Source organism: Sturnus vulgaris, chromosome 20 (assembly GCF_052056855.1).
Source record: "Sturnus vulgaris isolate bStuVul1 chromosome 20, bStuVul1.hap1, whole genome shotgun sequence".
NCBI classification, from domain to species: domain Eukaryota; kingdom Metazoa; phylum Chordata; class Aves; order Passeriformes; family Sturnidae; genus Sturnus; species Sturnus vulgaris.
Genome location: NC_142262.1, coordinates 9,943,447 through 9,970,259, shown reverse-complemented (window position 1 = coordinate 9,970,259; position 26,813 = coordinate 9,943,447). Strand labels below are relative to the sequence as shown.

Genomic DNA, 26,813 nt, shown 5'->3' with positions numbered 1-26,813 from the left:
CAGGTCCCACCCAGGTCATGTTGTCAGAGGATAACATGGGCCTGGAGACATCATGTTACAGCGAAATCACTTCATGGCTCAAGGCTATGGGCAGAGCAGGGGGGCTGAGATCCATGAAGGGGCTCAAGACAAAGTCTGGCCAAGGTGTTTTCACAAAACAGCACCTCCAGAAAAGTCCTGTGAGACTCTGCTGTGGCTGGCTTGTCACCCAGCTCAGAATCACTCCACACTGGAGTTTAATGCCAGCCTGCTGCTCAGCTGGGAAGGAGCCCCAGGGTCCTGCCCACATCCTGCTTTGAGAACTGACCCCTGCTCCTGCGAGGAAAAGACACAGTCCTGAGAGGGCCATGAACAACATGATTGAACCTGTCAGAGTGCCAGCCCTGATCCTGCCCTGCTGGCACCGTGGGACAGTGAGAGAATCCACGGGGCAGCTCCTCTTCTCCATCAAGCTCACACAATACCTTGGACATTAAATGGAAAGCCAGTCTCACAGCCAGCAGCAGCCCTGCCTTTCTAAGGTGGCTGGGTCCAAAACAAGGAGTTGGGCTTGATGATCCTTGTGAGTCCCTTCCAACTCTAGATATTCTCTGATTCCAGGGCCACTTTCTGCAGTCAGTGTGTGAGCAAGGGCAGGTCACCAGGTTCCCTGATACACACCATGGCCATGGACAGGCCTGTCTTTCACCTTTGCTCAGCTGCTGTTTGTGGGCAACAAAACTGCTGCTGTTGCCAGCAGGAGCCCCCCTCCCCACTCCCAATTTGTTGCCAAACTCCCCAGCCCAGCAGAGCTGTCCCCATCCTGTGCACCACTGAGGTGCACTCACACTCCCCAAACCCCAGCTCTGAGCCACGAGGGCAGGAATGAGCTGCTGGTGGCAGAAGGGACAGTGACTTGCTGCTGCTTTTTCAGTGGTCTCTTTCTTGGGGACGTACCAGCCCCAACACTAGGTCAGGTCAGCCATGTCTGTGCTGCCTGTCCTAGTCCTGAGCCCGTGAGGAAGGCACTTCCCTCACTCCATGGGACACATTCATGCTGCTCAGCCCCCTGTGCTGCTCATGCCAATTCCCCAAGGAGAGGATGGTGCTGGGAATGCTCTGACAGTACCCCAGTGCAGGGATGCTCTGATGCAGGTGATGAAGTCCCACCCATCCTGATTGTCTGCTGAGCATCAGACTCAAAGTGTCCTTGCAGGCTGAAGCAGATGGCTGGATCTGCCTGTTCCTGGGGTGGACAGAAGATTTGAACATGTCTTTTCTGTGCATCACCAGGCCAGGCAAGGCCCAAGCTGTCCTCTGAGCTTTCTACAGCTCTGAGGTCAGCTCCTAGAGAGGAGGATGATTCATGACTGTAAGTCACAGGCAGTGCTCAAAGCTCGGGCCACCAGAGGAAGCTGTGACTGATGCCAGGAGGTCTCGTTTGCACCACTGTCACGGCCCTGCTACACAGGACATTTCTGGAAGCCAATATCAGTAAATGGAACTTGGTGCTAGCATAGAAGTGAGGAGTATTTCTGACAGAAAAAGTTCATGAGCAAATTCAGTGGGATAGGTCTGCCATGTCTCTCATCATCCTGGGAGGATTTCTCATCGTGGGGCACCCCGGGAGGGAGCAGGATTGCTGAAAGAAAGGCTGTCTCTCCGCGGGGGATGGCACAGGATGACCACTGTGCACGGCTGCTCCCTGGCTGGTACTTCTCACCATCCAAACTGGTGTAGGCAGGCAACAAAGATGCTGGGGGGTGGGACCAAGATTGTCTCTTCAGTGCTCCAGCCACTTTTTGTATGATAAATGTTCCTCTGAAGTGTTAGCACAGCAGTTCCCTTTAAAAATAAGAATGTTCCTGAAAATTTAATTCCCATACAACACTCAGAGCTCAGACCTCCAGACATGCAGCAGAGAAAGAGGAAAGGAATGCAGCTGGGGTTGGACACAGCTTCAAGGAAAGAAGCAGCTAAATGGTGGCTTGGATGGTGCCAGGGGCTCCTCCAGCCCTGTTTTTAAGCACTGTTGGTTGTAAGGGAAAGGTGCAAGCCCTAAGCTGGCATTTGCCAAGCTGCAAACTGCAGCACTGCCTCAGAGGTTGCCTCTTGTGCAGAGATGTTCAGCATTTTTGTCTGACACTGTGCACTACATTTCTTCAGATGGTTTGCAACAGGTTTTGGAAGTTCACAGAAATATTTGAGAGTCGAGTCATGAATCCTACTGCATGAGGAGGTCCAGACTGGGATGGATAGTTGGTGGCTAAAATAACTATTTCAACTGTTGAGTGTGTGCTGCTCCTGGAAGTGGCTGGTACTTGCACTGGCCTGTCCTCACATTTTTTGACAGCATGTCCTGAACAGACAAGGCTGGATAAAATTTTCCTCCTTGCCCTGTAGCTTAAGGATGGGCCAGAGCCAGACTTAAGGATGTTTGTAAGCTAAGCTCAGCATGGCCCATGATGAACTCCCTGTCTAGGGGAGGTGACCTGCCCATGGAATTGCTCAGCTGTCACACCAGAGCAGTGAGTGACATTGCTGGCTCACAGCCTTTCTACCCATCAGCAAGAAAAACCAAATTGGAGACCTTTTCTCCTGCACAAAATGATCATTACATAGTCCCAGATCCCCCTCTGTGACAGTCTATCCACAGGGCAGGAGGCAAAGGAGAGGCTGTGAGGTGGAGCGTGGACCAGCTCCAGTGGGGGGATCCCCCAGACTGTGCCCTGCTCAGTGGAGGGCAGTGGGATTTGGGGAATTTGGGTTCCCAAGCACTGCTCCTGCAGCCAAACACTGGGAGAGCTATGGCAGTGAAACCCACACGTTTTTATCACTTCTTGCAGCAGGGCAGATGATGAATCTTACACCAACCACACAGGAAATCATCATCACCTTCCCAGCTATGCTCCAAGGGGATTTGTACCCTGTCCTTCTCCTCCTCACCAGCCTGGCTGACAGCTGGCTGCTCCAGGGGGCTGGTGAATTGTTTGTTTGCTAGGAAGGGCTATGAAATAAGCAGAAGCAGCAGGGAATGTGGGCCCTGAATGCACAGACTGTTCGAATCCCCCTTGCCTGTGGATGTGGTACATCACTTGGTCTGGCTGTGTCGGAAGTTGGAGTGAAATGGTGCAAATAATTTGGCACACGTGGGAGCTGTGAAGGGAAGTGATGGAGGATCCTCACTCGGGATATTTTACAGCCTGATGGGGCACTGCTGTGTCCTTGGCAGGGTGGTGTATGTGACTCGAGAAGGCTTTGCTGTCTCTGGTTCCTGTTAATAATGTGATGTTGTGTGTAAATTGCCTCAGTTAGAGCAGGATGCTCTAATGCCTGGGATACTGGACTAGGAGAGTACAGAACCATTCTTGGGTGATTGACAGATTGGTTTTATTCTTGGACAGTTTCTCACTTCCCTTAGCTCACCTATTCCATAAAGATCCACCTGTTAGGGAAAGTGCCAAGCTGTGCACTGCTCTTCAGTATTGTGAGCAGTCACAGAGAAGGTTCTGTGCAGAGAAACTGGGGTACAGCTCACCCTGTGTGAGATCCCAGCCAGGAGCTGGCTACCTTTAACTTGCCTGCATGGCCCAGGAGGAAACACAGGCATTGCCAGAGCCTGGACTGTCTCATTTGGTTTTGAGGGCCCCAGAGGGGGATGAATTCTGCAAAGGGAGTGCAGATAACTGGGTGCAGTGCAGGTACCCAGAGAGTGAGGGTCTAAATCCATGTCCACAGGCAGAACCAGTACTTACAGAGGGTGGTGGTGCCATGGGGCAGAGGAGGGCTACAACTCAGCAAGGTTTGCCAGTGACTTCAGCCATCAGCTTCACCCTGGGTTAAGAAGAACAGCACACACACAGACTTTACCACATACTGAAGGCTACATTTTTCCCTCACAGCAAGAATCTATCTTTGGTGTCCAAAGAAGTGCTGGAATTTGGCAGGAGATCATTGTCCCACATGAAGCCTTCACTAAACATTTGCTCTGAATGTGAAACATGGTTTGTACAGAGGACATGGAAAAGTCGCAAGCAATGGCATCTCAACGAGCCCCATGCCTTGGGGACTGCTCTGGAAGGGATTATTTTTCAGCTCCATCCCACATCCCAGGAGAGCTGTTTTGTAGACATGAGCTGTTGGCAGAGCTCAGCAGGTTGCTCCCAAGGTCAAAAATGTCATTCTTGCCTTTCTTTTCCTTCCAACTCCAGCTCATTCTGGGCAGCAGAGGAGAAGCAGCCTGAGGCTGTGCTGGTGGGCAGGGAAGTGTGTGGTTATGTTGTGACTGAGGTGTCTGTATTCATGGCAAGCTCTAGTGAGCTTCCAGCAGGAAAGCATGGAACTGAGTTCTGTATTTCACCTTGTGATGTGGGTGTCCTCTTGAGGACAAATTTGCAAAACCAAAGGTGTAGAATATGACACTAACTCAAAGTACAGGCGTGGTTACCTGAGTGATGGGATGAGCTAAACTGTTCACAAGGCTGGTCCAGCAGCAGCAGGGATCAGTGCCAGACCTCTGTGCCACACACAGACCCTACACACTTTGTCCCTGTATTAGCACCTCAGGACAATCCTGCCCCTTTCCCTGACACTCTGTCTCTCACAGTTTTACAGCTACGGCTCCAGCAGAGAAGGACCCGTGAGCAGCTGGCAGACCAAGGCATCATGCCACGTGAGTATCTTCTTCTGCTTTTTTCATCCTGGCTTAGAGGGCTGTGCTCACTGGGCACTGCTGGGGCACTGTGTGGCACCAGACCCCCACAGCTCAGAGCAAATTTCTACCAGGGGGACTTTGCTTCCAGCCCTGCAGAAACGTGATGATCCCTGGTGCTGTACAGTGCATTTACCACACAGACTATAATGCCCCTGCTCAAACTGAAGTCAGGAGAGATGCTTACTTTACACCATTCAAAATTTCAGCTGCAGAGCTCCCTGTCCCAGAGGTCACTGTAGCAGGACGAGCATGTCCAGCTCAAGCAGAGGACTCACAAAGCTGTTCATGTAGGCAAGGGCAGAGAATCTCCTGTCCTCCTGTAAAAACCAGAAACCTCTGTGCCAGGACAAGGAAGAGGATGAGAGGGCTCATTCCAGGAGGCTGGGGAGGAAGGCAGCTCTGGGGCACTGCCTTGGCCCCAGTGCAGTCCCTGGAGGATTGAGCCATAACCAGGTCTGTGCCCAGGCAGGGCCCCCCAGGGCAGAGCTGTCAGTGCACACCTGAGGCCAGTGAACCCCCACGAGGGCTGCTTGCTGTGTGACAGAGGGACAAATGTGTTCCCCCTCTGACCCCATCCACCCCTGCTCACCTGGCATTCGAGCCTGAAGGACAAACTCCAGACAGCATTACCATGAAATCATTCTGCACCAAAGTCAGTTGCTAGAGCCCAAAAAGTCAGTGAATGAAAACCATCCCCTTCTGCACCTGCAGGTGCATCATGAAAGCTGTAGCACCACTGGAGAAGGATGTTGGGAGCTCAGCCCTGCCCAGTGGAATACTCCATCCTGACCTAGCTCAGGCTCCATGTGCAAATCTGTGGTTACCTGGGACCCAGGTAGAGGATTCTCCTCTCTGTCTCATCAAGGACCCCTTGGGTTCACTGCTAAGATCACAATTTTCCAGAGGCTGTGTCACTTCTGTCTCTTCTGCCCTTGAAGACTGTGATGGAGCTCTTGCCTAAGCAGCAGAACACCACCTCTCTAAGAGCATGGCTCTAGCACTGCTTGCTGCACCCTGTCCCTCCCCTGTCCTTCCTGGAGGATTGTTGCTGAACAACAGATGCCTTCTCAGGACATTCTTGTCAGCACCAAGCACTAGGAAAACTTGAGCAGGATGACAAAAATCATGACGGCCAAAATGATCAATGTTTTTTAAGACTGATAAATGCATATTCTTTCCACATTTTGCCTGTTTATTTCTTTAAGCATTCAGATTTTATGCTGCCTGCCATGAAAGGGAAGGCACTTTGATCACAAGACTCCGGGAGCTGAAGCTTTAGACAAAATACTGTGATATTTGTTAGAGTAATGCAAGAACATGGGGCAGCAGTGAGAGGTTTGTACACCTGGGGCTGCTCTGCAAGGCTGCTCTGTCACACGTGGCACCCGACAGCTCAAACCTTACACACTGCAAAGTATTCAGCCAAATATATTTGATGGCAGCTGAAGGGTATTTTCCTGTTACTTACAGCTTCTTTGCACTTCCAACTTCTAGGCTGACATTTTGCAGTCTGGTTTCTGTCCAAGAAGACCATTTTGGGAAACTTGAGCACGGTTCACTCACTGAAAGTAATAGAAGAAAAGGCACTTATGCCATTATAAAAACAAACATGCAGAATTTAACTGCTGAATTTGACATCAGGAGGAAGTGTCAGATGTTAGCATTTAATACATGGGAGCCCCAGCCAGCTTCCCCATGGCTTGGGCATGTGCAGACATTCCTCACCATAAATAAAACTTTGTTAACCATATCTTCCCATGCCATGTTGGTTCTGAGGACCAGGTGAGTCTCCCTGGCTGTGATGGACTGCAAAAATACCTGTGCTTGAAGGTGCAAAAATACCTCCTGCTATACACAGCCACCACATTATCCTCACTGAAGCCCTAAAACTGTCCCAAGGTGATCAACACCACACACAGCACCTCTGCTCTGGTGCCTCCAGGCTGTCACCCATTTCATGCTGAAATGTCATCCCCTGACAAGTTCTCTGAACTAGCAGTGCTAGCAATGTCTTTATTTGTTCTGCAGACTGAGACAAGCTGCAGCACCCACATAATTCTTCCAAAAATCTCGGTAAATTACTAAACTCTGCAGCACTTTCCTCTTGAATAGCACAGCACTTGGTCAGTGCCTGTAGCACACTGCCAACATCAGTACTTCACATGAGCAGGGCTGGGAAAGTCATTTCTTGCTAACTTCATTTTCTCATGTGCACTATTTAATTTTGCTTCTGATTAAACCAGCTGTCACCAGTGCTGGTGGCTGCTCACTGGAGCATGGCACAGCAACACCAGCTTGTCTGTCTGTCTGCTTTCCAAATGGCAGGAGTAGGATTCTGTGATTCACTGGATGTTCCAGGGGTTGCCTGGGTGTTGACTACCAAAAGCCAATTCAGAGGGCCCCAAACCTTTCCTGTTTCTCCCCAGTCTTCTTTTCATCCTCCCCTAGACTGATGGAGGATAACAAAGCCTGCATGAAAATAGTTTCTGTCTTTATTGGATCCCATTCAGAAGATGGAAAGAGAATTTCTGTTGCCAAAGGTTTGCAGCAGACTGTTTTTGTGGGTCAGGACACCTTCCCTTTCCTTGTCCCAATGGGAACAGTTAGTTTTGTCTGCTTACACAGACAGAAAAGAATTTTTGTAGGACGTGAGAAGTATTAACCCCTTCTCGGTGCAAATTCTGCCTTGATTTCTACTGCACCACAGTAAGCAAGGAAATGTGCAAGATTCTCCATGACTCCAATACAGGCTGCTCCATGGGACTGGTGTTCACTGGTCCAGAGCCAGGGAATATTGGCCTATTGTTGGGAGTGCCACTGGGTTAATCCTCCTTGAAGTCAGGAGATGCTGAGGACATGACCTGCTGCTTGCCTGCCCAGGGAGGTCCCATGTGACACAGCTGCTTTTGAGCAGGGGTCAGGACAAATGCCAGTGGTCAGTGACAGAAGAGGGATGAAGGACCACCTGGCAATGCCCTCACTGGAGGCTGCACCACAGATCCCAAGAGTTGAGGCAGGTATTCATTTTCCTGCTGACCTCAGGCCTCAGTCACCTACAGGTTTTACTTTCAGGTGAGGTTCCCTCATAGGTGTTTGCTCTTCCCAGATGTGTCTTCTGGAGCTGTGGTGCCTTCCACGACCTGCAGGGAACATGGCAGGGAAAAGATTTATCCTGTCTCTGACGTGTCCCACAGAGCACTGTGTTTCAAAGCCTGCATCCCTCCCTGCCCACGTGCCTCCTGCTCTCCCCATGCTCTCCATCCCCCCTGCTCTCTTGCCACGGACTGGCTGAGAGCAAGGGATTTCCCAGAGCTTTCCTGAGTTATTTTTAGTCAGCACAATAAAGAGAACAGCTAGTTTGTGTTGCTATTTTTATAGCACTCATTAAAATGCTGTTGCTGAATATCCTGGTAGCTGCTTGCTTCCGCTCCTGTGCTGACTGCTCCTCTTTCTTTCCTGTTGCAGCACTGAAAAGCCCATCTGCATTCCATGAACAGCGAAAAAGTCTGGAGCGAGCCAAGGTAACTCCTGCAGCCATCCCAATGAGGGAACACATGGGCTTGCTTTGCATGAGTCACGGGGTTTGAAAGCACCTTCCACCACTGTCCCCTCCTCTGGCACCCTCCACGCTGGCCTGGTGGCCAAGGATGAGGGGCAAGGCACTTGCCCTGCTTTCAGAAATGCTTCCAGGCTCACAAACACTCTGGAGCACCCTTCTCCCAGCAGGGAAGGTTTTAAAAAAGGGCAAAGGTGGCATCTGTGCCCTGAGCTGTGGGGTTTTAGAGCAGCCCCAGGTTTTATAAAAGGAGGCAGGGTTCAGCATGGCTTTGTCAGTCCCTGCAGTAAATGTGTCACCAGTGGAACTGCTGCTTCCCCTCCCTCACATCCACAGCCTGTTTCTCCTGTGCTGGCTGCTCTGCACTCCTGCAGCGAGGTCAGAGCAGTGCCAGCAGTGGCCAGGCCTGAGGGAACATATTCAGCAAGAGTGCAGGGGGAATGTAGGTGCCACCTGCAGCCAGCCCCCAGGGAATTCACACTTGTCACCAGGCAGGAGCTCTGGCTTTTAGCTCTGCAGTACAGCTTGGCCATTAGGACACACCATCCAAGGGGGAAATAGGCCAGGCTCCCACCCACCCCATTACCAGGCTTCCCTAAACACTGACAAAGGCAGTAGCCATTTCCAGAACATCCTGAAACTCTGTGATCTGATCACTTTTTGGGAAATCACATTGGTTTTCCAATTGCCAACAATCCAGCCTTGATCAAGCTGGAGGGATCATCCCAGAAAGGGAAGCAATTAATCATGCAGGTTTTGCTTGAACACAAGAATTTGTTCCATTAATCTGCAAAATGTTCTTACAGTCACATGGGAAAGGACCTTTGCAAGGAAGAATGATTGTGAAATACAGGGAAATGCTCTTCTGAACTTAAACACACTCCAAATCACTTGCCCCAAGTCTCCTGTGGTAATAAATGGCGAGCATAAGAAATACAGTATGACTCTGAAAGATTAGTATGCTTAAAAAATTTCAAGCAATCCAAAGTATCCTTGAAGTGTCATATATTTTACAGTTAAAGTATACATTTGTGTCTCTTTCTCTTTCTCTTCAAAAGCTTTCACTGGCTAGTTGCCTGGGGAAAGGGGAAGGATGGTCTAGTCTATCCCAAACCACAGGCATGTTTAGAAAGTGCTAATGAAGACACTGAACACAGCCCATAACAAATATTATTCCCTTGCAAAGCTGCCCTGCTTAGACCTGGGACCGGGAAGATCAGCTGCTGTTTCCAGACAGTTACTCAAAGGCATTTGTTGTTTAGCTGATATTCCCCCAAACTGATGTTGTGCAAACAGAAAGCAGATAACTGTTCATGTGCTGTGAAAGCTCCTCTGCTTCAGCTGATGTTAAAAAAGCTTGCATCTGAAGTCTTCATCATTTGCACCCCAGAGACACAAATGCAGCTTATTAACAGCCAGGGTCCAAAGGAACTGAAGTCACAGCAGAAACACAGCTGTGGGACAGCAGCTGGAGCTGAGCCCAAGTCAGGACCTGATCTAAGGATTAGTTGGAAATGCATTACATGAGTTTAAATGCACTCAGGTGCAGACACCAGCTTACTCTGACCTGGCACAGGAACCAGGCAAACCTACACATGGGCCAAGCAGGGGATTGTGTTGGTGGAAATAAGCTGGGAAAAATAGTGGGGGAGGAGGGTAAGGCGTTGTAAAGACTTTAGTAAATAAAATGTCAATTATTTGTTTAAACATGTCACTGGCTATGTTAGAGGCTGGCAGTGGGCCAGCACAGCAGACTTTGATGTCCTATAATAGATTGCTGGGGTGGAGGACAGAGAGCAGGCTCTGGGGCCATCTGGATCAGCAGGGTTTGAGCACTCACCCAGCACCCCAGCACAGAGGGGCTGTGGGGTGGCTGTCAGGGCTCTGCCCAGAGCAGGACAGCCCCACTGGGCAGGTCCTGATTCATGTGTGAGCACTGAGAGACACCCACAGTGAGCTGCTCTGGGATGTGAGCTCTGACAGACACCCACTGCCTGTGACCTGCTCTGGTGCTTTCTGAACTGTGCTGTGAACGCTTGGCCCCTGATTCCCAGCTCAAGCTGTTCTGCTGAAGTTTGAGCACACTACTGTGTGTATATTCAGAACTCGTTTTTCCCTGCCACAGTTTTAAAAGGTGTTTTGCCTCCTGTGTCCCAATAGCCATCTCACCTCTGGACTGACCAACCTCCCCTCCTGTCTACTCCCCTCCTTGATCTCATCTCTGACTCAGTGGTGATGTCTGTAGCTGTCTGCCCAGACCCTTCCATGGACCCTTTCAGGTGCAGGGCACAGAGCAGGGCCGAGCTGACACCCCGTGCTGTGTCTCCCTTGCTGGTTTGGAGTTGTGGGTCAGCTGCTGATCACTGGACTCTCCAGAGCCTTTTATACTTTTCCATGCATGCAGTAACTGATTTCTGCCTAAGGCCGTGTCCAGTGACCACTGCAGGAGTATCTCTGGTGCATTAAGTCTCCGTCCACTGCAGTGCTTAATTTCATCAGCTGGCTTAGCTGTGGCAGTGACCTGAACACAGCCCTTCCCAAATGTCCTTCTTGAAACTGTAGCACATGTATTTCAGATCATCAATTGTGCCAAATCATGGTGCACTGTAATCAGCTAGCCTTGAATGATTTAGAATGGAGTATGTCTTCTATCATTCAAGGCAATAAGTAATATATTGACTAGCAGGAAAAATTGCTTTGTAACAGGATTTGATTTATTCTTCTGTTTAGACTCTGAGCCATTTCCAATTCCTCTGGTGATCCACAGCTATGCTCCTTTTTTATATTATTCTTATCCAGACCAAATTTCTCTGGCTTGCATGTGAGAAAGCCATGGGAGATAATGTCAAAACATGCTTCGAGTCAAGCTGCATGATATTCATTGTTTATTCCTGCAAGAGAAAACTGTCATTTCTCCATAGAAGGAATTTTGGTTGGTGTGATGTGATTCGTTCTTGATAAATCCATCCTGGCTGTTGCTCACCTCCTTGCTATCTTCAAAATTCATTTATATAGATTGTTTGATTACTTGGTCCAGTATCTTGCTGTCTGCTTTATAAGTTCCTGGTTTCTTCTTCCCATCTCTTTTGAAGCTAGCAATTACTCTCCTTTGCCCAGTTTCCTGGAAGGCCATAGATAGTTGCTATTACTCCAGCCTCGTGTCTCAAAAATGTTTGGGAACATTTAACTCCTCTGAGTGCCCTCTAACCTGTTCTCCAACCTGACAACTGGGGTTTCTTCTCTTTTGTTGCTGAAGGTTCTTGGCTGAGCCACCTGTTTGATAAAGAGCCATTTATCTTTTTAGTGAGGATGGTTTTTAAAAGGCATTAAATCCTGTAGCCATCTCAGAAGTATGAACAATTATTTCTCCTGTTTATGGAACACAGACAGCATTTTCCATTGTCTGATTCTGACTGCAGAAGTCCTTATAAGATCTTTTTCTCATGATCCTGTACGTTTTGTACTGTGGATTTCCAATTTTGCTCCAACTGCTTGTATTATTCCTTTATATTTATCCTTAAGATTTTAATCTCTTTGAATTATGTACGATTTTTGTACTATTTCTTCTTGCAGCTCAGCTTAGCTAAGAGCTTGTCTAAGTTGAGCTCTAGCTTTTCTTCATCATGGAATAAGCTTATATTTGTATTCTTGAGGTCATCTGCCCTCAGGCTGACTTTCTTGGCCCTTATGGATGGTGTTCCTGTACCTCTGTGTGCCTCTCTTTCCTAAAGCCATGAAGGAGTTGGCACAAGGCTCCAGGACCATGTCCATCACAAGCCCAGCTGCAGTGACTGCAAAGCAGATCTTCCCAACCCCAAATCACAGCTTGGGTGAGGAACTGCAGAGCACAGGGACTGCAAGGCTGCAGGAAGGTTAAGCCTCGTGGCTGACCTGGCTAGAGTGTCTGAGTGGCTTCATGACTTGTTCTGCCTGATACCTCACTCCAGAGTGCTGGGCTTCCCACAGAAGCCGCTGCTACCAAGACATTCTGGAGCAGGGTGACGTGGTGTGCAGGCCCACCACTGCCAGGGAATAGGTCTCACCCTTCCTATGAGTTCTCATGACATTTCAGGCATCAGAGTAATGGCAGAGGGCACAGCAGTGGGTGCAGTGAACAGTCAGCAGCTATGAACACGTTGCTCCCTTTCTGAAGAACTTCTGCCCAAGCGTTTCAGTGATGAAAAATGTCATTTAGGAGCTGGCTCAACCCAGCTTGTAATAAAGCCAAAAGAGCCATGGGATGGCCCAGGGGCAATGCTCTCAGTACCTTATTGCTGCTCTAGCCAGGTAACTTTGCGTTTGTGTTCTGCAGACTGAAGATTATCTCAAGCACAAGATCAGAAGCAGGCCTGAGCGCTCAGACCTGGTCAATATGCACATTCTGCAAGGTAAGACTGCCCAAGCTCCTCCCACATACTCCTTGTGTCTCCTGCCTTGGGACTCGTGTTTCTCCTCCCCTTCTTGTGTTCCTTCAGGAATCTCATTGCCATTACTTTGTTCCAGCTGCTCATGGGGGCAGACTCAAATGGGACACGTGGAAAATTCTGTCCAGACCTGGTGTTCAGGAAACAGGACACGCTTTTATTCCCTGACAGACACAGTCCTAAGGCCACCCAGTCTTTCTCCCATCTCTGGCAGGAAGCAGTGTAAGATGCTCTAGGGAACAGTGGAGTAGAGAACAGCTGTGAGAGAGAACTCTGTTATTAGACACCAATTCCAATGTCTAATCATGACGAGCAAACCCAGGGAATTGGTTGTCCAGGGCACTGCAATTCCTATAGCAGGTCATTGTCACACCTTCCCAAAGCTGGACATATTTTGTCCTGCTGTAATTCTGGATATTCTATGTGACAGCCTATGCAGTCAATGACCCAGGCAGAGCTGTATGAAAAGCCCGGCTGTTATCAGTCCATGAGCCACAGCAGCTCTCTCCTCTCCCATCCTGGTGTTCCCTCTCAGCCAGAGAGCTGGCAGGGCTGTATCCCATCACAGACAGCAGAACACCACAGTGTCCCTCGTTATCTCCAGAGATAACAAGATCCTTAGAGACAGAGAGGATGTGCAGCCTCCCTCCCTCCTTGAGTCCTGTCATTTGCCTGGAAGAAGCAGATCACTCTCTGGCAGCTGTGAATGCTGCCCTCTGCTCTCAGCATGGATGCAATCTGTATTTCTTTTTTCCTCTGGCAGGCAGGAGGCCTGAGCCTGGGTCCCATGCTGGATCAGTGTTTCTGCCTTGCTGTTCCCTTGGGTTTCCATCCCTAAAATAAGCTAGCACAATTGCTTGTTTAGGAGATGGAAAGTGTCCTTGCCTTAGGTTAAATAATAGAAGAAATGTGGACTGGAGATGGGGGGCTGTTATTAGCCATGGAGGCAGCTGCAGTCTCTGGGCATGGACAGGGACAGAGCCAGCCAGGGGAGAGAGACTGCAGAGAGCAGAGAGTGCCTGGCTGTGCACTCAGCAAGATGCATATGCTGCCCCACACCCCCCTTACCTGCAGCCTCTGCTCACACCTCTCCATCTTGCTCTGCATTTCAGAGCTGTGTCTTGGCATATCCATTTTGTGGATTTGACTTACAAATCCATTTTGTTCACAACTGGACCTAGAGGTGATTGGAACTGGCCAGGTGACACAGTTTGCATCATCCAAGTGCTTTACAGTCCTTCTGTTACAGTTCACCTCAAGGAGCTCATTTGTGTTCACTGGTCTGTATAATCTGAGGCCAGGAATGGCCCTAGACCAGCTCTCCTGACCTCCTGTAGAGAATTTCCATGGTATCAAGCCCTGTAGCTCATGTTCCCTACAGTATCTCTTCCAGAGAGTGTGCAGGCTTTGGAGATAGAACAACCTACATGCAGCTGTTCTTACTTTAGACCTTCAAGGGTTTAGAAATGGTCTGCACTCCCTCACTATTCACTCCTGGTCCAAGAGAGGAGCCAGACAGCTTTGTTCAGGAAACCTGTCTAAGTTGCTATTGTTCTGTCATCCTCCAATAACTGGGGTCTTCTCAGCTGGCTTTGGTAGGGCTGTAGCTTCCAGATCTGCCTGCTTTTGTTCTGCTCCTCCCCAGCTCGTTTTTCCCTGAAGGCTGGAGCACTGTAGTCATGTCACCTCCAAAAGCCCAAGACTCAGCATTTTTAATTCCAGTGTAAACCATTTACTCCAGTTATCAAGCACTGCCAGTGGTTCTATTCTCCAGCTGTTTCCCATCTGCACTAGCCCACAAGGGGCCAATGTGCTCCTGGCAGGCAGGAGCAGGAGACCCCTTTGGCCCTTGTTAGTGGCAGCTTGCTCATGAAGTTTCCATCACAGATAACTCCTAGGCCTTGCAAAGGATGCTCCAGCTGTAGGCTGGGTTTGCAAGCCCAGGATGGTAGACAGAGGCTTTTGTTTGGGAATGGACAAGCTGGGCCTGAGGCTCTGAGAAGGACCCATGTCCCAAACCCCAGCAGCCCCACTCAGTCTAGCAGAGCAGATCCTGCTGTGCTGAGCCACACTCAGGTATTGGCCACAGCCCCCAGAGGCTGTGCTGAAGGGCATCACGTTCTCACTGAGTGCTGTGCCCACAGGAACCCCTGGTCCTGATGCTTCTGTTTGGCCTTTTAGACTCGGCTGCAGAAGGGTCCATTCAGTCTACTCAAATGAAGCTGAAAAGAGCCCGACTGGCAGATGATCTCAATGAAAAGATTGCTCTCAGGCCGGGTCCTTTGGAGCTGGTGGAGAAGAATATTATTCCTGTGGACTCAGCTGTGAAAGAGGCCATAAAAGGTAGTGCCAGTGAATGTGTGTGTTGTGTGTGCACATGGAATGGGGCAGGGGCTGCTGAGGGGACCAGGAGGTACCACAGTCACTGCAGGAGGTGACAGACCTGGATGTCAGAGCTGCATTTATTGCTTAAATGTCATTATTTTCACAGTCACCAGCCCAGTCCAGCACAGCCTGTGAACACAGAGCTCTGATCTTAAAGCAGTGACACTGAAACATGCATCATTGCTCAGCCACATTCCCCCAGAAAGAAGCTCCCTTCTTAGACCTCTTCCCTCCCCAAGGCTTTGAGCACAGAAGTGATACTGTAGGAGAGAGGTCACTCCTTCCTTCAGCATGGGAGAGAACTTGAGTGCACAGGTATTGGTTGTGAGACCAGCCCAGATTCTCCCACTTGTGCCCTGCCAAGCTCTCACATACCAGTAAATGGGGGTAGAGTGGCCCCAGTTCAGTAAGGCTGTGAGGGTTTTTTTTGTTTTGTTTTTTGGGTTGTTTTTTTGCCACTGGTAGTGGTATGCAGGACCCAGAAGAGCAGGATGTTGCATCCCTGGGGTGTGGAGCATCCTTGGGGTGCTAAATTGCTGGTGAATATGAACAGGGGCCTGCATTCCCAAAGAGGGTACACTCCTACCAACCAGGACCCAGCACTTGCTTTATGCCTAAGCTTAGTTTTCCTCCATCACCTCCTCCCACCAGAGGAGGGAGGAAGAATCATCCACAATTACTTCCTCCACGCTGCTGCAGGGAAGTTGGTGTGGGAGCCAACACAGAGCAGAAAGGTGACTCAAATTTCACCAGGGCCCAGTGCCAGGACAGGGAGATCCAAAAGCAGAGAAAAGAGCAGGAAAGCCCACAGGGTCCTGCAGTGACAGGACAGCGATCCTTATTTTTGAATTTTGGGACTATCTCCACATGTCCAAACTGGCACTCAGGTCTCCAGTGAGGCACTGAGAGCTGCTCTGCCCCTGGAAGCTGCTTGTTCTGTTGCTCACAGCTCCTCAATTAATGGGATCATTTCCACTGGCATAATCCCATTTCAAGAGTCTGTTCTGGAGCTCAGAGCAAGCTGGGGGCAATGGCAGAGCTTTGGGACAGAAAGGGTCTTGGAGTGACAGGAGAGATGCCAAAAATGACAGTTGAAACAGGAAGCACTTTGATTTTCATTTCATCTCAGAAACCATCTTAAATGACATGAAATATTCCAGGCTCAGACACTGCTCTGTCCTACCCCACAATTATTCCTGCTCTTGTTTTGGGAGCTGTGAAATGCAAGCTGTGTATGCAACTTCTCCAGCCTGGCCCTGGAGCTGCTCCATTCCCAGCATGTCGCAGCCCTCCTCTTTGAAGGTGAAATGTTCCAGGACTCTGCCTGAAGAGGAATTTTTAAGGAGAGTTCAAGTAAAATCTCCCTGGCCACTTACTAAAGGAGAGAACAGTGAGGGAAAAAAATAGTTTCAAAAAATCCCCCCCACCCCTTTATAAACATTTGAGGCAGTGTGAGCATGACTTTATCCTCTGGAGCTGAGGTTTGGAGACTGGGCAAATGAGCCTGAATCTTGAATAGAGCATCTCTCCAGCTGCCTTGTCAAGAGCTCATGGTAAACAGAGATTTACTGGACCAAACTGTTAAAAACAAAAAATTTGGCTTAAAAATGATTTGTTCAGTTTTAAATTTCTCCCTTTCACAGTGCTCTTCTATCACATTGCTGGGGAAAAATGTGTCCTTGTAAGCCAGGGTGAAACACTCAACATATTAGAGTCCAACATGAAGTTGCTTAGTACCACAGGGTGCCATGAGAAGAAGGTGCTGCCACTGCACCAGGAACACCATCCCAGCACTCAGGTTTCTGCAAAAGAAAGCCTCAAGCTGAAGGATCCTCAAGCTCATTTTTGGAGTCAGAGGCACATTGTCGTTACTTTTAGTTTGGGGCAAAGGGCTGAACACAGAGCAGAGATGAGTACTGGCACTTCTGAACGTTAAGCCTTTTGTTTTTGCAATACCAGAAAGATGACAGGGTTTAAAATCATTTTACTTTAACCTTGGAATCTCAACTGTTTACACAGTGGAAAGTTCAGCTGACGTGTTCCTCTAATCACCTCCGGCAGGGTGAGCAGAAAGTGCCAGACCCCAACCGAAAGCCCAAACGTCCCAGTGACAGGAGGCCGCCAGTGCCCTGCATAGCTGAGCAGTGATACAAGAAACTTTTTTTACCAGGTCCTTGTCATCACTTTGTCCAATGCGCTCGAGAGGACAATACCCAGTGCATTAGAAACAGCCCGGAGCAAACACCATCCTGCCTGAGATTACAGCAGGGACACGGAATCGAGAAACAATATGCTCAGGCCGGGCTGGGTGAGAGCAGGACAGATAAGGGAAGCATTCCCCATTGGCACAGGCCTGCAGTATCAAGCAGCAGGATGCAGCACATTCCTGTCATGCTCTGGGCTGTCAGTGTGTCCTGAAGGTCCCTTGTGCTCCCAGCTTTGGCACCACTTGCCAACACACGCTTCCCTGCCAGCGCAGCAGGAGCCCTGCAGATCCACAAGTCCCCCTTGCTTGGAGTCATTTTTTCCAAGAGAGGATGTCCACGCTGGCTTGCAGGTGTGGGAAGCAGCTCCCATGCAGCCCAGGTGGCCCATGCAATGGTGCAGTTCCTCAGGGACCTGTGTGGGTGCTGCCTCTGATGTAGAGGATGGAGAGGACACAGGCACTCTTTCCAGAGACATATGAAAAGAGCAAGTTGAACAGGGCTGATCTCATTACCCCAGCCCATGTCTGGACAGCAGCTCAGGCAGGGAGCCAGGGCTCTGTCCTCGCCCACCCTGGCACCAGCAGCCACAGGGAGTGGAGATAACCCTTATCTCCCAGATAGGGACAGGGGTCAGAGAAGGAGGTGCGTGTCATTGAGAAGGTGCACATTGCTAGACCAGCAGCAGGGACAGGTGGAAGCTTGTCCCCAGGCCCTTCCTATTTCCCCATTTGTCACCTCACTATCAGCGTGCCAAGCTGCCTGACAAATGCCAGACATGAGCACGAGGAGATTATGAGTGTGGCCACGCTGCTCCTTCCTCTACCCCAACCTGCAGCTCTCCCGAGGCTCACATGAGACCTTTTTTTTCTCAGCACTTTATTTATCAGCAAACCTCGGGGTCAAACCCTTGCCCATCTGACTAGCAGATAAGAGTGCAGGAGCTGTGGAGGTGGAGCAGCCATGGGGCTGTCAGGCAGGCAGTAGCAGTGGTTTGAACCACGTCCAGTGGGTGAAACCTGTGGACAGAGACAGGATGTGGGAGCCTCTGCGCACCTGCAGCCACATCCACTCCTCTTGGCTCTTGTGGTGTGAGAAGGTGGATCACATTCCGAGCTGATTTCAACCTCAGTCCTTGTGCTGAGGACAGAGTCCCATGCGTGGTGTGAGTGTTCAGCCGGGGTGCTCGTGTCCCTCTCCCATCCCAGCCCAGTGGAGGAGCAGGATGGCTGAGCCCCTCCTGCACCAGTCCCACCTGTCTGCACCAACCCTGCTGTGCTGGCCGGCTGGGCTCCTCAGATCCTCCTCTCTCCCTGCCCCAAAGAACATGGGCCATGGTCCCGGCTCCTCAGATCCTCCTCTCTCCCTATCCCACAGAACATGGGCCATGGTCCTGGCTCCCCTGTCCATGGCTGGGTCCCCTTGCTCTCCCGCAGCCGCGGGGCAGTCCCGGAGGTGGCCGAGCCCCCCGGGCATCCCGTGTTCCCCCCACCCACGGCCGGGCAGGGGGCGGTGGGGGCGGCCGAGGCCCCACGAGGCTCAGCCCGTCCCCTCAGGCTCTGACCATCGCCCCTCTGCCCCGCAGGCACCCAGGGCGGCTTTCCCCGGCAGACCGACGCCTTCGCCTTCGAGGAGGACAGCAGCAACGACGGGCTGTCCCCGGAGCGGCCCCGCAGCCGCGGCTCCCCGGGCCCCGCAGAGCCTCCCCCCGGCTCCAAGGCCCCGGAGCCGCCCCCCGCCGCCCCTGCCGGGGCTCCACAGGTAAGGCGAGCTGTCCTGGAGCCGGGGGAGATGTGGGGGGACAGGGGAGACTCGTGAGGGGATGGCACAGGGAGGGAGCACAGGAGGGTCCCGGACAGTGATTCCTCCCCTGTGCTCAGCACTGGTGGGGCCGCACCTCGAGTGCTGTGTCCAGTTCGGGGCCCCTCGGTTCAGGAGGGATGTGGAGATGCTGCAGTGTGCCCAGAGAAGGGGCTGAGGGGTCTGGAACACAAGTGCTGTGAGGAGAGGCTGAGGGAGCTGGGGATGTTTGTCCTGGAGGAGGCTCAGGGCAGACCTGATCACTCTACAGCTCCCTGACAGGAGGGGACAGCCAGGGGGGTCGGGCTCTGCTCCCGGGGAACAGGGACAGGACAGGAGGACACGGCCTTGAGCTGCACCAGGGGAGGTTCAGGGTGGACATCGGGAAGAAATTGTTCACAGAAAGGATGGTTGGGCATTGGAATGGGCTGTCCAGGGAGGTGGGGAGTCACCATCCCTGGAGATGTTTGACAAAGCCTGGACTCAGGGCCATGGTTTAGTTGACAAGGTGGTGTTGGGTCACAGGTTGGACTCAGTGATCTCAAACATCAGGTTAATTCTCTGATTCTGTGTGATTCTGTGTAATTCTGTGATCCTGTGGGATTCTGTGGGATTCTGCGATTCAGTTGGATTCTGTGATTCTGTGTGATTCTTTGATTCTCTGTGATTCTCTCTAATTCTTTGCGATTCTTTGATTCTCCGTGATTCTCTCTGATTCTGTGATTCTCTGTAATTCTCTCTAATTCTCTGTGGTTCTGTGATTTCTCTGTAATTCTGTCTAATTCTCTGTGGTTCTGTGATTTCGCTGTAATTCTCTCTAATTCTCTGTGGTTCTGTGATTCTCTGTAATTCTCCCTAATTCTCTGTGGTTCTGTGATTTCTCTGTAATTCTGTGACCCGCGGTGCCGGCGCGCCCACTGCCGGCCGGCGCAGACACTGCAGCCCTGGGGAGCACCGGAGTGGAGCGAGGGACTGGGGGGACTGGGGGGAAATTGGGGAATGTGTAGGCTGGGGAAACCGGGGGATTGGGGGAAACTAGGGGAATGTGGAGTCTGGGGAAACGGCGGGGCCGGGGGAAATGGGGGAACTGGAGTGAACTGAGGCAGACTGGAGGGGCTGGGATGGACAGGGGGGAAAGGGACGAACTGGGGCACGCTGGGGTGGGGGAGGACCAAAGGGATTGTGACCATCCATGGGTCAGCTGGGAAGACTGGGCTGATCTGGGGGACACTGAGGTGCCAGCAGTGACCTCAGGCGAAATTGGGAGGGCTGGAAAACCAAGGAGGACTGCGGAGGCAGAGGACTGGGAAAGGACTGGGATAGCCTGAGGATGTGGCTGGGACAGACATGAGGGGACTGGGATGCACTGAGGCACGTGGGGATTTGGAACAACATGAGGTGAGGAAACGGGGTACCAGGAGCCCCTGTCCAGGCCGGACAGTTCCTGGGTCCAGCCCCACAGCCCTTCTCACCTCTCCCTTGTAGGATCGTCCCCCCAGTGAAGATGGCCACGCTCCGGACACTGCCCCGGGCCAGGGCAGCCAGTGCGACAGCCCCAAGCAGCCAGCAGGGCAGGAGAGCCCGACACTGCCGGTGCCCTCTGCCGTGAAGGTAACGCCAGTGCCTCTAGGCTGCCCAGGACAGGAACCAGCCCACGGCATCCACGCCTGAAGTGCCCATGTGCTGCACCCCAAATGTGTGGGAGCTCTGGGTGTCTGCTCTTAAAGGCTTTGAATAGTTCAGGCAGACGACCCTTTGTCAAAAACTAATTTAATTCATTGTGTAATGGTACAAGATACAGCAATACACCTTGCTAGAAGCATATGCTTGAGTCCTGCACTGAAAACATCCCCTGGGGATGGGAGCAGGAGGAGATACAAGGCAACACTGGAGTACCTTCCAGGCAGAGAGGGTCATTCTCCATCTCATGTGGTCTCCAGCACAGCTGAGATGGGACACAGTGCCAAGGGAGTCCCCCACATCCAGGCTCAGCAGGTCTTGGAGCTGGAGTGTCAAGGTGCCAGCAGGAGCTGTCTTTGTTCTGTCCCAGGCCTCTGAGGTCCCATGGGGATGACAGGAGCTCTTCTCACACCTAATTCCTTTCCTTCTTGGCTCAACAGTCCAAATCATCCAGTGATAGCAAGAACCGTCACAAAAAGCCCAAAGACACCAAGCCCAAAGTGAAGAAGCTCAAGTACCACCAGTACATCCCTCCAGACCAGAAAGCCGAGAAGTCCCCTCCACCCATGGACTCTGCATATGCCAGACTGCTCCAGCAGCAGCAGCTCTTCCTGCAGCTCCAGATCCTCAGCCAGCAGCAGCAGCAGCAGCAACAGCAGCAGCAGCAGCACTTCAACTACCCTGGGATGCACCAAGGACAGCTGAAGTGAGTGGCACTGTGCCAGCAGCAGGACTCAGTCCTGTCTCCAGACTTTCCCCTCTGTAGCCATTTGTGCCAGAGCAGGGGGATAGAGGCATGCCACTGAGATAGAAAAGCTTGGCAACTTCTTCTAAGCCATTCTGGCTTTGCATACTGGCTGGGGCTCCTGTGACCTGCTGGTGGGACACCAGCAATCTCCTACAGCCCAGCCTGGTTTTCCTTGGCCATTCTGAAGTCTCATATAGGAGACAGCAGACCCAAGGGAGCAGAGGGATGGGATGCTGGGCATAAAGACCCTGGGGGAACAGACAAGTCACCCCAAATCTCCTTTGTTATTTCAGGCAATCAAATGAGCAAATGGTGAAAACTTCAAATTCTTCATCAGCTTCTGGCAACAACACCCCTCTTTCTCCAGTGAAAACCACCTTTTCAGGCCAGACTTGTGTCTCATCTATCAAGCCAGGCCCTCTGCCATCCAACCTGGATGATCTCAAAGTGAGTGCCAACTTTGTCACTGCAGGAACAGAATGTCACAGTCTGAGTGGGCTGTGCTGCCTCTGAGTGTGTCAGGGGAGTGCCATAGGCTGGGAAAGGCCATATTACAGATCAGCACACCTCAACCTCCGTGATCTGAGCCACATGGGGCAGGGCTTGGTCACTGGGGACCTTTTGAACATGAGGGTTTGCTGCTCTGCAGGTGGTGAGGGGTGCACTGCTCTAGCCTATGTTTCAGCAAACCAAAGGTGTAGCTTTGGGAGGCTGCAGATCAGCCTAAAGAATGATCTGAGCTGCTGCTCCTGCAGCTCCTGACTCCATCCCTATGTGGTTTTATGGTGGACATTGTGGATGCTCTGACAGAGCAGCCAGAAGCCAGTAGGGCAGCATGGCTCCCCTCTTAGTGACTCAGCTCCTCAGCCAGGCCAGCTCAGCTCTCTACATGAGCAGGTACCTCCTGCTACATGCACTATTTTGAGCACCTCTCATGGAGGCAAGAAAGGCTGTAGGGGAGAATCTGTCATGTCAGCTATTCTTTTGCTAATGGAACCTCAGTCATGGGGAAGACCAAATTCTTCTAGGAGCAGAGACCTGGGGGCACTCAAAGGTAGAAACAGCATGAGTTTGTCCTAGCTCATGTGACTGGATCATGTGTCTGAGCACAGAGCATGTGGCTCCAAGGTGTCACAGTCTCTGAGCCATCAGGTGGCTCCTGGTCTGTGTTAGAGTCCTCTGCTCATGGAGAAATCTACTGTAGGAAGGGATTCCTGAGCTGCTTCCAAGGACCACTGCTGGTTCGTGGAGAGGAGTTACAGTTCTTGGAGGAAGGTTTTCCTGTTAGGAAAGGTTGAGATTCTGCAGGATGTGCAGTGGTCAGGCCTGTGCATGGTGACTCTGGTGACTGCAGGTGAGACAGGGAGCACCTGGGAGGTCAGAGCTTTAAAGCTGGAAGCTGTGAGCCTGTGATCTGAAACTCCTCGTTAGAAGCACTGGGTTTCTAAAGGGCTTGTCTGTCTCTGAGACTGATCAGGAGTGACTTTCCTTCCAGGTGTCAGAGCTGAGGCAGCAGCTCCGAATACGAGGCCTGCCTGTGTCGGGTACCAAAACAGCGCTGATGGAGCGGCTGCGGCCCTTCCAGGAGTGCAGCAGCAGCACAGTGCCAAACTTCAGTGAGATCACCACCGTCACCTTCCCTGTCACTCCAACAAGCACCCTGTCCAGTTACCAGTCGCAGTCCTCCACCAGCATGTTATCAAATGGCTTCTATCACTTTGGCAGCACCAGCTCCACCCCACCCATCTCGCCCGCCTCCTCTGATCTGTCTGTGAGTGGCTCCTTGCCTGACACCTTCAACGACGGGCCCATGTCCTCCCCACAGTTCGGTCTCCAGCCATCGCCCGTTCACGGCAGTGCTGAGGAAAGCCTCATGAGCAGCATGAATGGAGGGAGCATCCAGCTGGAACTGGAAGGAATAGACACAGAGAAAGACAAGATGCTGGTGGAGAAGCAGAAGGTGATCAATGAACTGACGTGGAAGCTGCAGCAGGAGCAGAGGCAGGTGGAAGAGCTGCGGATGCAGCTCCAGAAGCGAAAGAGGAGCAATGGCCTTGAGGAGAAGCAGCAGCCTGCTCAGCATTTCTTTGGTGTCCCCATCAAACAAGAAAACACCGTGTCCAGCTGTCCATTTGCATCCAAACAAATGGCCCTCAAAGGCCAGGCTGGCAGCTCGGATAAGCTGAGTAACTGTGGGGTACCACAGGTGCCCCACATTGTAAATAGCCACTGCTTGGAGCCCGCAGGGCAGAGCACCATCACCTCCTCGACATTCCTGAGCCCGCAGTGCTCGCCCCAGCACTCTCCCCTGGGGGCTGCAAAGAGCCCCCAGCACATCAGCCTGCCACCGTCCCCCAACAGCCACTATCTGCTCCCGGTGTCCCCCGAGGGCCGCAGCGGGTCCCCGCCGAGCAGCAGCTGCCTCCGCACAGCGCCGGTGAGTGCCAGCCCACAGCGGCACGGGTCACATCCACACCGGGGAGCCTTTCGGGCTGCTGGCGGCAGGTGGGGCTGCCTGCAAGGGCAGAGTGTCGCGGATGGACAGTGGGTTGGAAGCTAATAGCACTGCAGGGTCTTTTGCAGGGTCCTTTGCAGGGTTTCTTCTGGGGAGCCCTGTCACCACAGACAGTTGCCCTGGAGGGGCCACAGCAAAGCTCTTATGCCCCATGGAGCCCTGGCACAGCTCCTACTGCCCTGAGGAAGCCCTGGCACAGCTCCCCTCTTCCCCAGGGGACCCCAGCACAGCTCTCTCTGCCCCTAGGTGAGCACTGGCAAAGCTGCCCGTGTCCTGGGAGAGTTCTGGCATGGCATCCTCTGCCCTGTGGAGCCCTGGCGCAGTTCCCTCTGCCCTGGGGAGCCCTGGCACAGCTCTCTCTGCCCCTGGAGGAGTCCTGGCAAACTCCCTCTTCCCTGGGGGAGCACTGGCACAGCTTCTTCTACCCTAAAAGAGCCCAAACCCAGCTGGCTCTCCCCTCAGGAGGAGTCCTGGCACAGCTTGCTCTGCCCTTGGGGGAGTTCTGGCACAGCTGCCCATGCCCCATGGAGCCCTGGCACAGCTATGTACACAGCAGGGAGGCACCAGCATGGATCCCTCAGCTCCTGGGAGAGCCCTGGCACAGTTCCTACAGCCCTGGGAGACCCCTCTGCAGGGCTGCAGGGCTTTCCAGCATCTTGCCAAGCCATTGTGGCTCCCAGCAGTGTATGAGGGATTTTCACCACTGAGTTGGAGGAGAGCAGTTGCCCCAGGGACGCATTTTCTCAGGAAGCTGGAGCAGGGCTGGCAGTTGAGGTCTGCAGTCAGAGAGAGCTTGTGCCTCCCCAGCAGGCCACCAGCCCAGCAGAGAGTTGTCCTCAGCAGCCACCACTCCTCACTCAGCCCCTTGGACAGGTAGGGATGCTTGGGGAGGGGGACACGCTGCCAGCACAAAACAGCACAAGGTTCTGCTGATCACAGCCCCAGTTCATCCAGTGCCCTCCCAGGACCCCCCAGGCAGCAGCAGCACCTTTCAGTGGCCTGTGCTGTGCACAGGGGTGCAAGGTGTGCCTCCAGGGGTATGGCAGGAGCAGGCTGGGTGTGCAGGACAGCCCATGCCAGAGCAGTGCCTCTCCCAGCCCACTGAGCAGGCACTGGGGTGCAGGCCTGCACAGTGGCACAAAGTGGGGCTCAGGGCTGTGTCCAGAGCACAGTGAGGTAGGTGCTGGGGGCAGTTGGCAAACAGCACGGCCAGTGAGGTGGTAAAGGGCAGCAGTTTAGGGTGAGGAGGGGCAGAGACAGAGCTGCCAGTGGAATGGGGTTGGGATGAGGCAGTCAGTGGGACTGCTGCAGGGGTGAGAGAACACTGGATTGGGTGAGCTGGGCAGTGGGAGAAGAGCAAGGGATGCAGGGGGTGACCCTGGCACTGGGGCTGTGGAGATGAACTGGGCACTGCATCAGAGCTGTGGGGGCAGTGGGCAGTGGGACACAGTGCTGGGAGGTGATACCCAAGAGAGGCAGCAGGGCTGCTCTGGGTAGCTGGGACTCGAGGCAGTGGTCAGTGAGGCTCAGGAGGGATCAGTGGCACCACTGGGGCATCTCCAGCTGCTCCCTCACTGCCCTAGGGCAGGGGGTGCACAGAGTGCATGGTCCCCTTGTGTCCTGCAGCTCATCCCAACTCCAATATCTCCCATTCTGGACATTCCTCTGCTGCCAGCAAGGGACTCCCAGGGGTGAGCGTTCTACAGCAAGAACTCTTCCTTTGTCCCCAGCACTTCATTGCTGTTTCCCATGAGCCAGGGGTAGTGTTCCTTCCAACTACCCTCCATAGAAAGGTGACCAGGATGTGCATGGCCAGGCAGAGTGACCTCACTGCTGCCCTGAATCCACTCTTGGATCTAATCCACATGGAGGGACAGTCCCCTCCAGGTGCTGTTATCTGTGGGACAAGGCCATGGCCAGGCAGTTGGGAAGGACACACAGGGGCCCAGAAGTGATGGGGACAGCAGCTGACAGGCACTGTGCTTCAAATGCCATCCATCCTGGAAGGGGAACCTGGCAACAAGTTGGCAAAGATATGCCGGTGTTTGCCACAGGCAGAGATTTCCCTCTTTTGAGTGATCTTCCCTGGCCTGAGCTCTGTGAGATGCCCCCAGTTAGGTGGTGATGGGGAGGGGCTGGGAGTGACTGGGGAGGTGCCTTATCACTGTCCAAGCACAGCTGACCACCAGCAGCATCTCTGTCCTCCCTTTGTCCTGCATGTCCACAGCTGGCTGAGCACCCGGCTGTGCTGTGACACTGTGTCTGTGCCCTGGCAGTGACCAGAGGCCAGCCTGGCCCTGGGTCTCACAGGAGGTCAGGGAGCTGGTTTACCTTCCTCTATCCTGCTCAAAGCCAGGCAGTTTGTCTGAGTTTGTCTGATCCACAAAATTGTCATTTTCCCTGGCACCACACCAACCTCAGCAGGGATGAGAGCAGGGCCTCCCGCCGTGCATTGACTCCATTTCCCTGTATTTCCCCATGCAGATGGCTGCGCAGTCAGGCCAAAAGTTTTCTATTTTATCCCCAAGTTTTTGTGAGTCAAGCCCAGCCCTGTCAGAGGTAAAGCAGCCTCCACCCTATGAGGATGCAGTGAAGCAGGTAACTGCATGGTTTTTGTTTCCTACAGGGCTAGGGCTGCCCAAGATGTCTTTTTGCAATCAGTGGGACTCAGCTGCAGGAGTTCTAACCCGTGCTGAGGTCTCTGGGTAGGACAGGCCTCTTTCCATGAGGAATGGGCTTTTTTGAAGGGTTAGTTGCTGACTAGTTGCCACATAAGAGTCAGACACGCTGCTGGGCAGGATAGTATCC

At 52.4% G+C, this 26,813-nt stretch overlaps 1 protein-coding gene across 1 annotated transcript in view; it reads left to right on the top strand.

The window, feature by feature from the left end:
• MYOCD (myocardin) overlaps nucleotides 1-26,813 on the top strand; it is a 33,777-nt gene that overhangs the window by 4,697 nt on the left and 2,267 nt on the right. Inside the window, exons 2-10 of the mRNA XM_014886851.2 lie at nucleotides 4,586-4,651; nucleotides 8,159-8,214; nucleotides 12,562-12,637; nucleotides 14,855-15,016; nucleotides 18,848-19,023; nucleotides 20,548-20,673; nucleotides 21,183-21,448; nucleotides 21,784-21,937; nucleotides 22,986-23,927. Of these exons, the coding sequence (XP_014742337.1) occupies nucleotides 4,586-4,651; nucleotides 8,159-8,214; nucleotides 12,562-12,637; nucleotides 14,855-15,016; nucleotides 18,848-19,023; nucleotides 20,548-20,673; nucleotides 21,183-21,448; nucleotides 21,784-21,937; nucleotides 22,986-23,927 (2,024 nt within the window). The remainder of the gene's footprint in view (nucleotides 1-4,585; nucleotides 4,652-8,158; nucleotides 8,215-12,561; nucleotides 12,638-14,854; nucleotides 15,017-18,847; nucleotides 19,024-20,547; nucleotides 20,674-21,182; nucleotides 21,449-21,783; nucleotides 21,938-22,985; nucleotides 23,928-26,813) is intronic.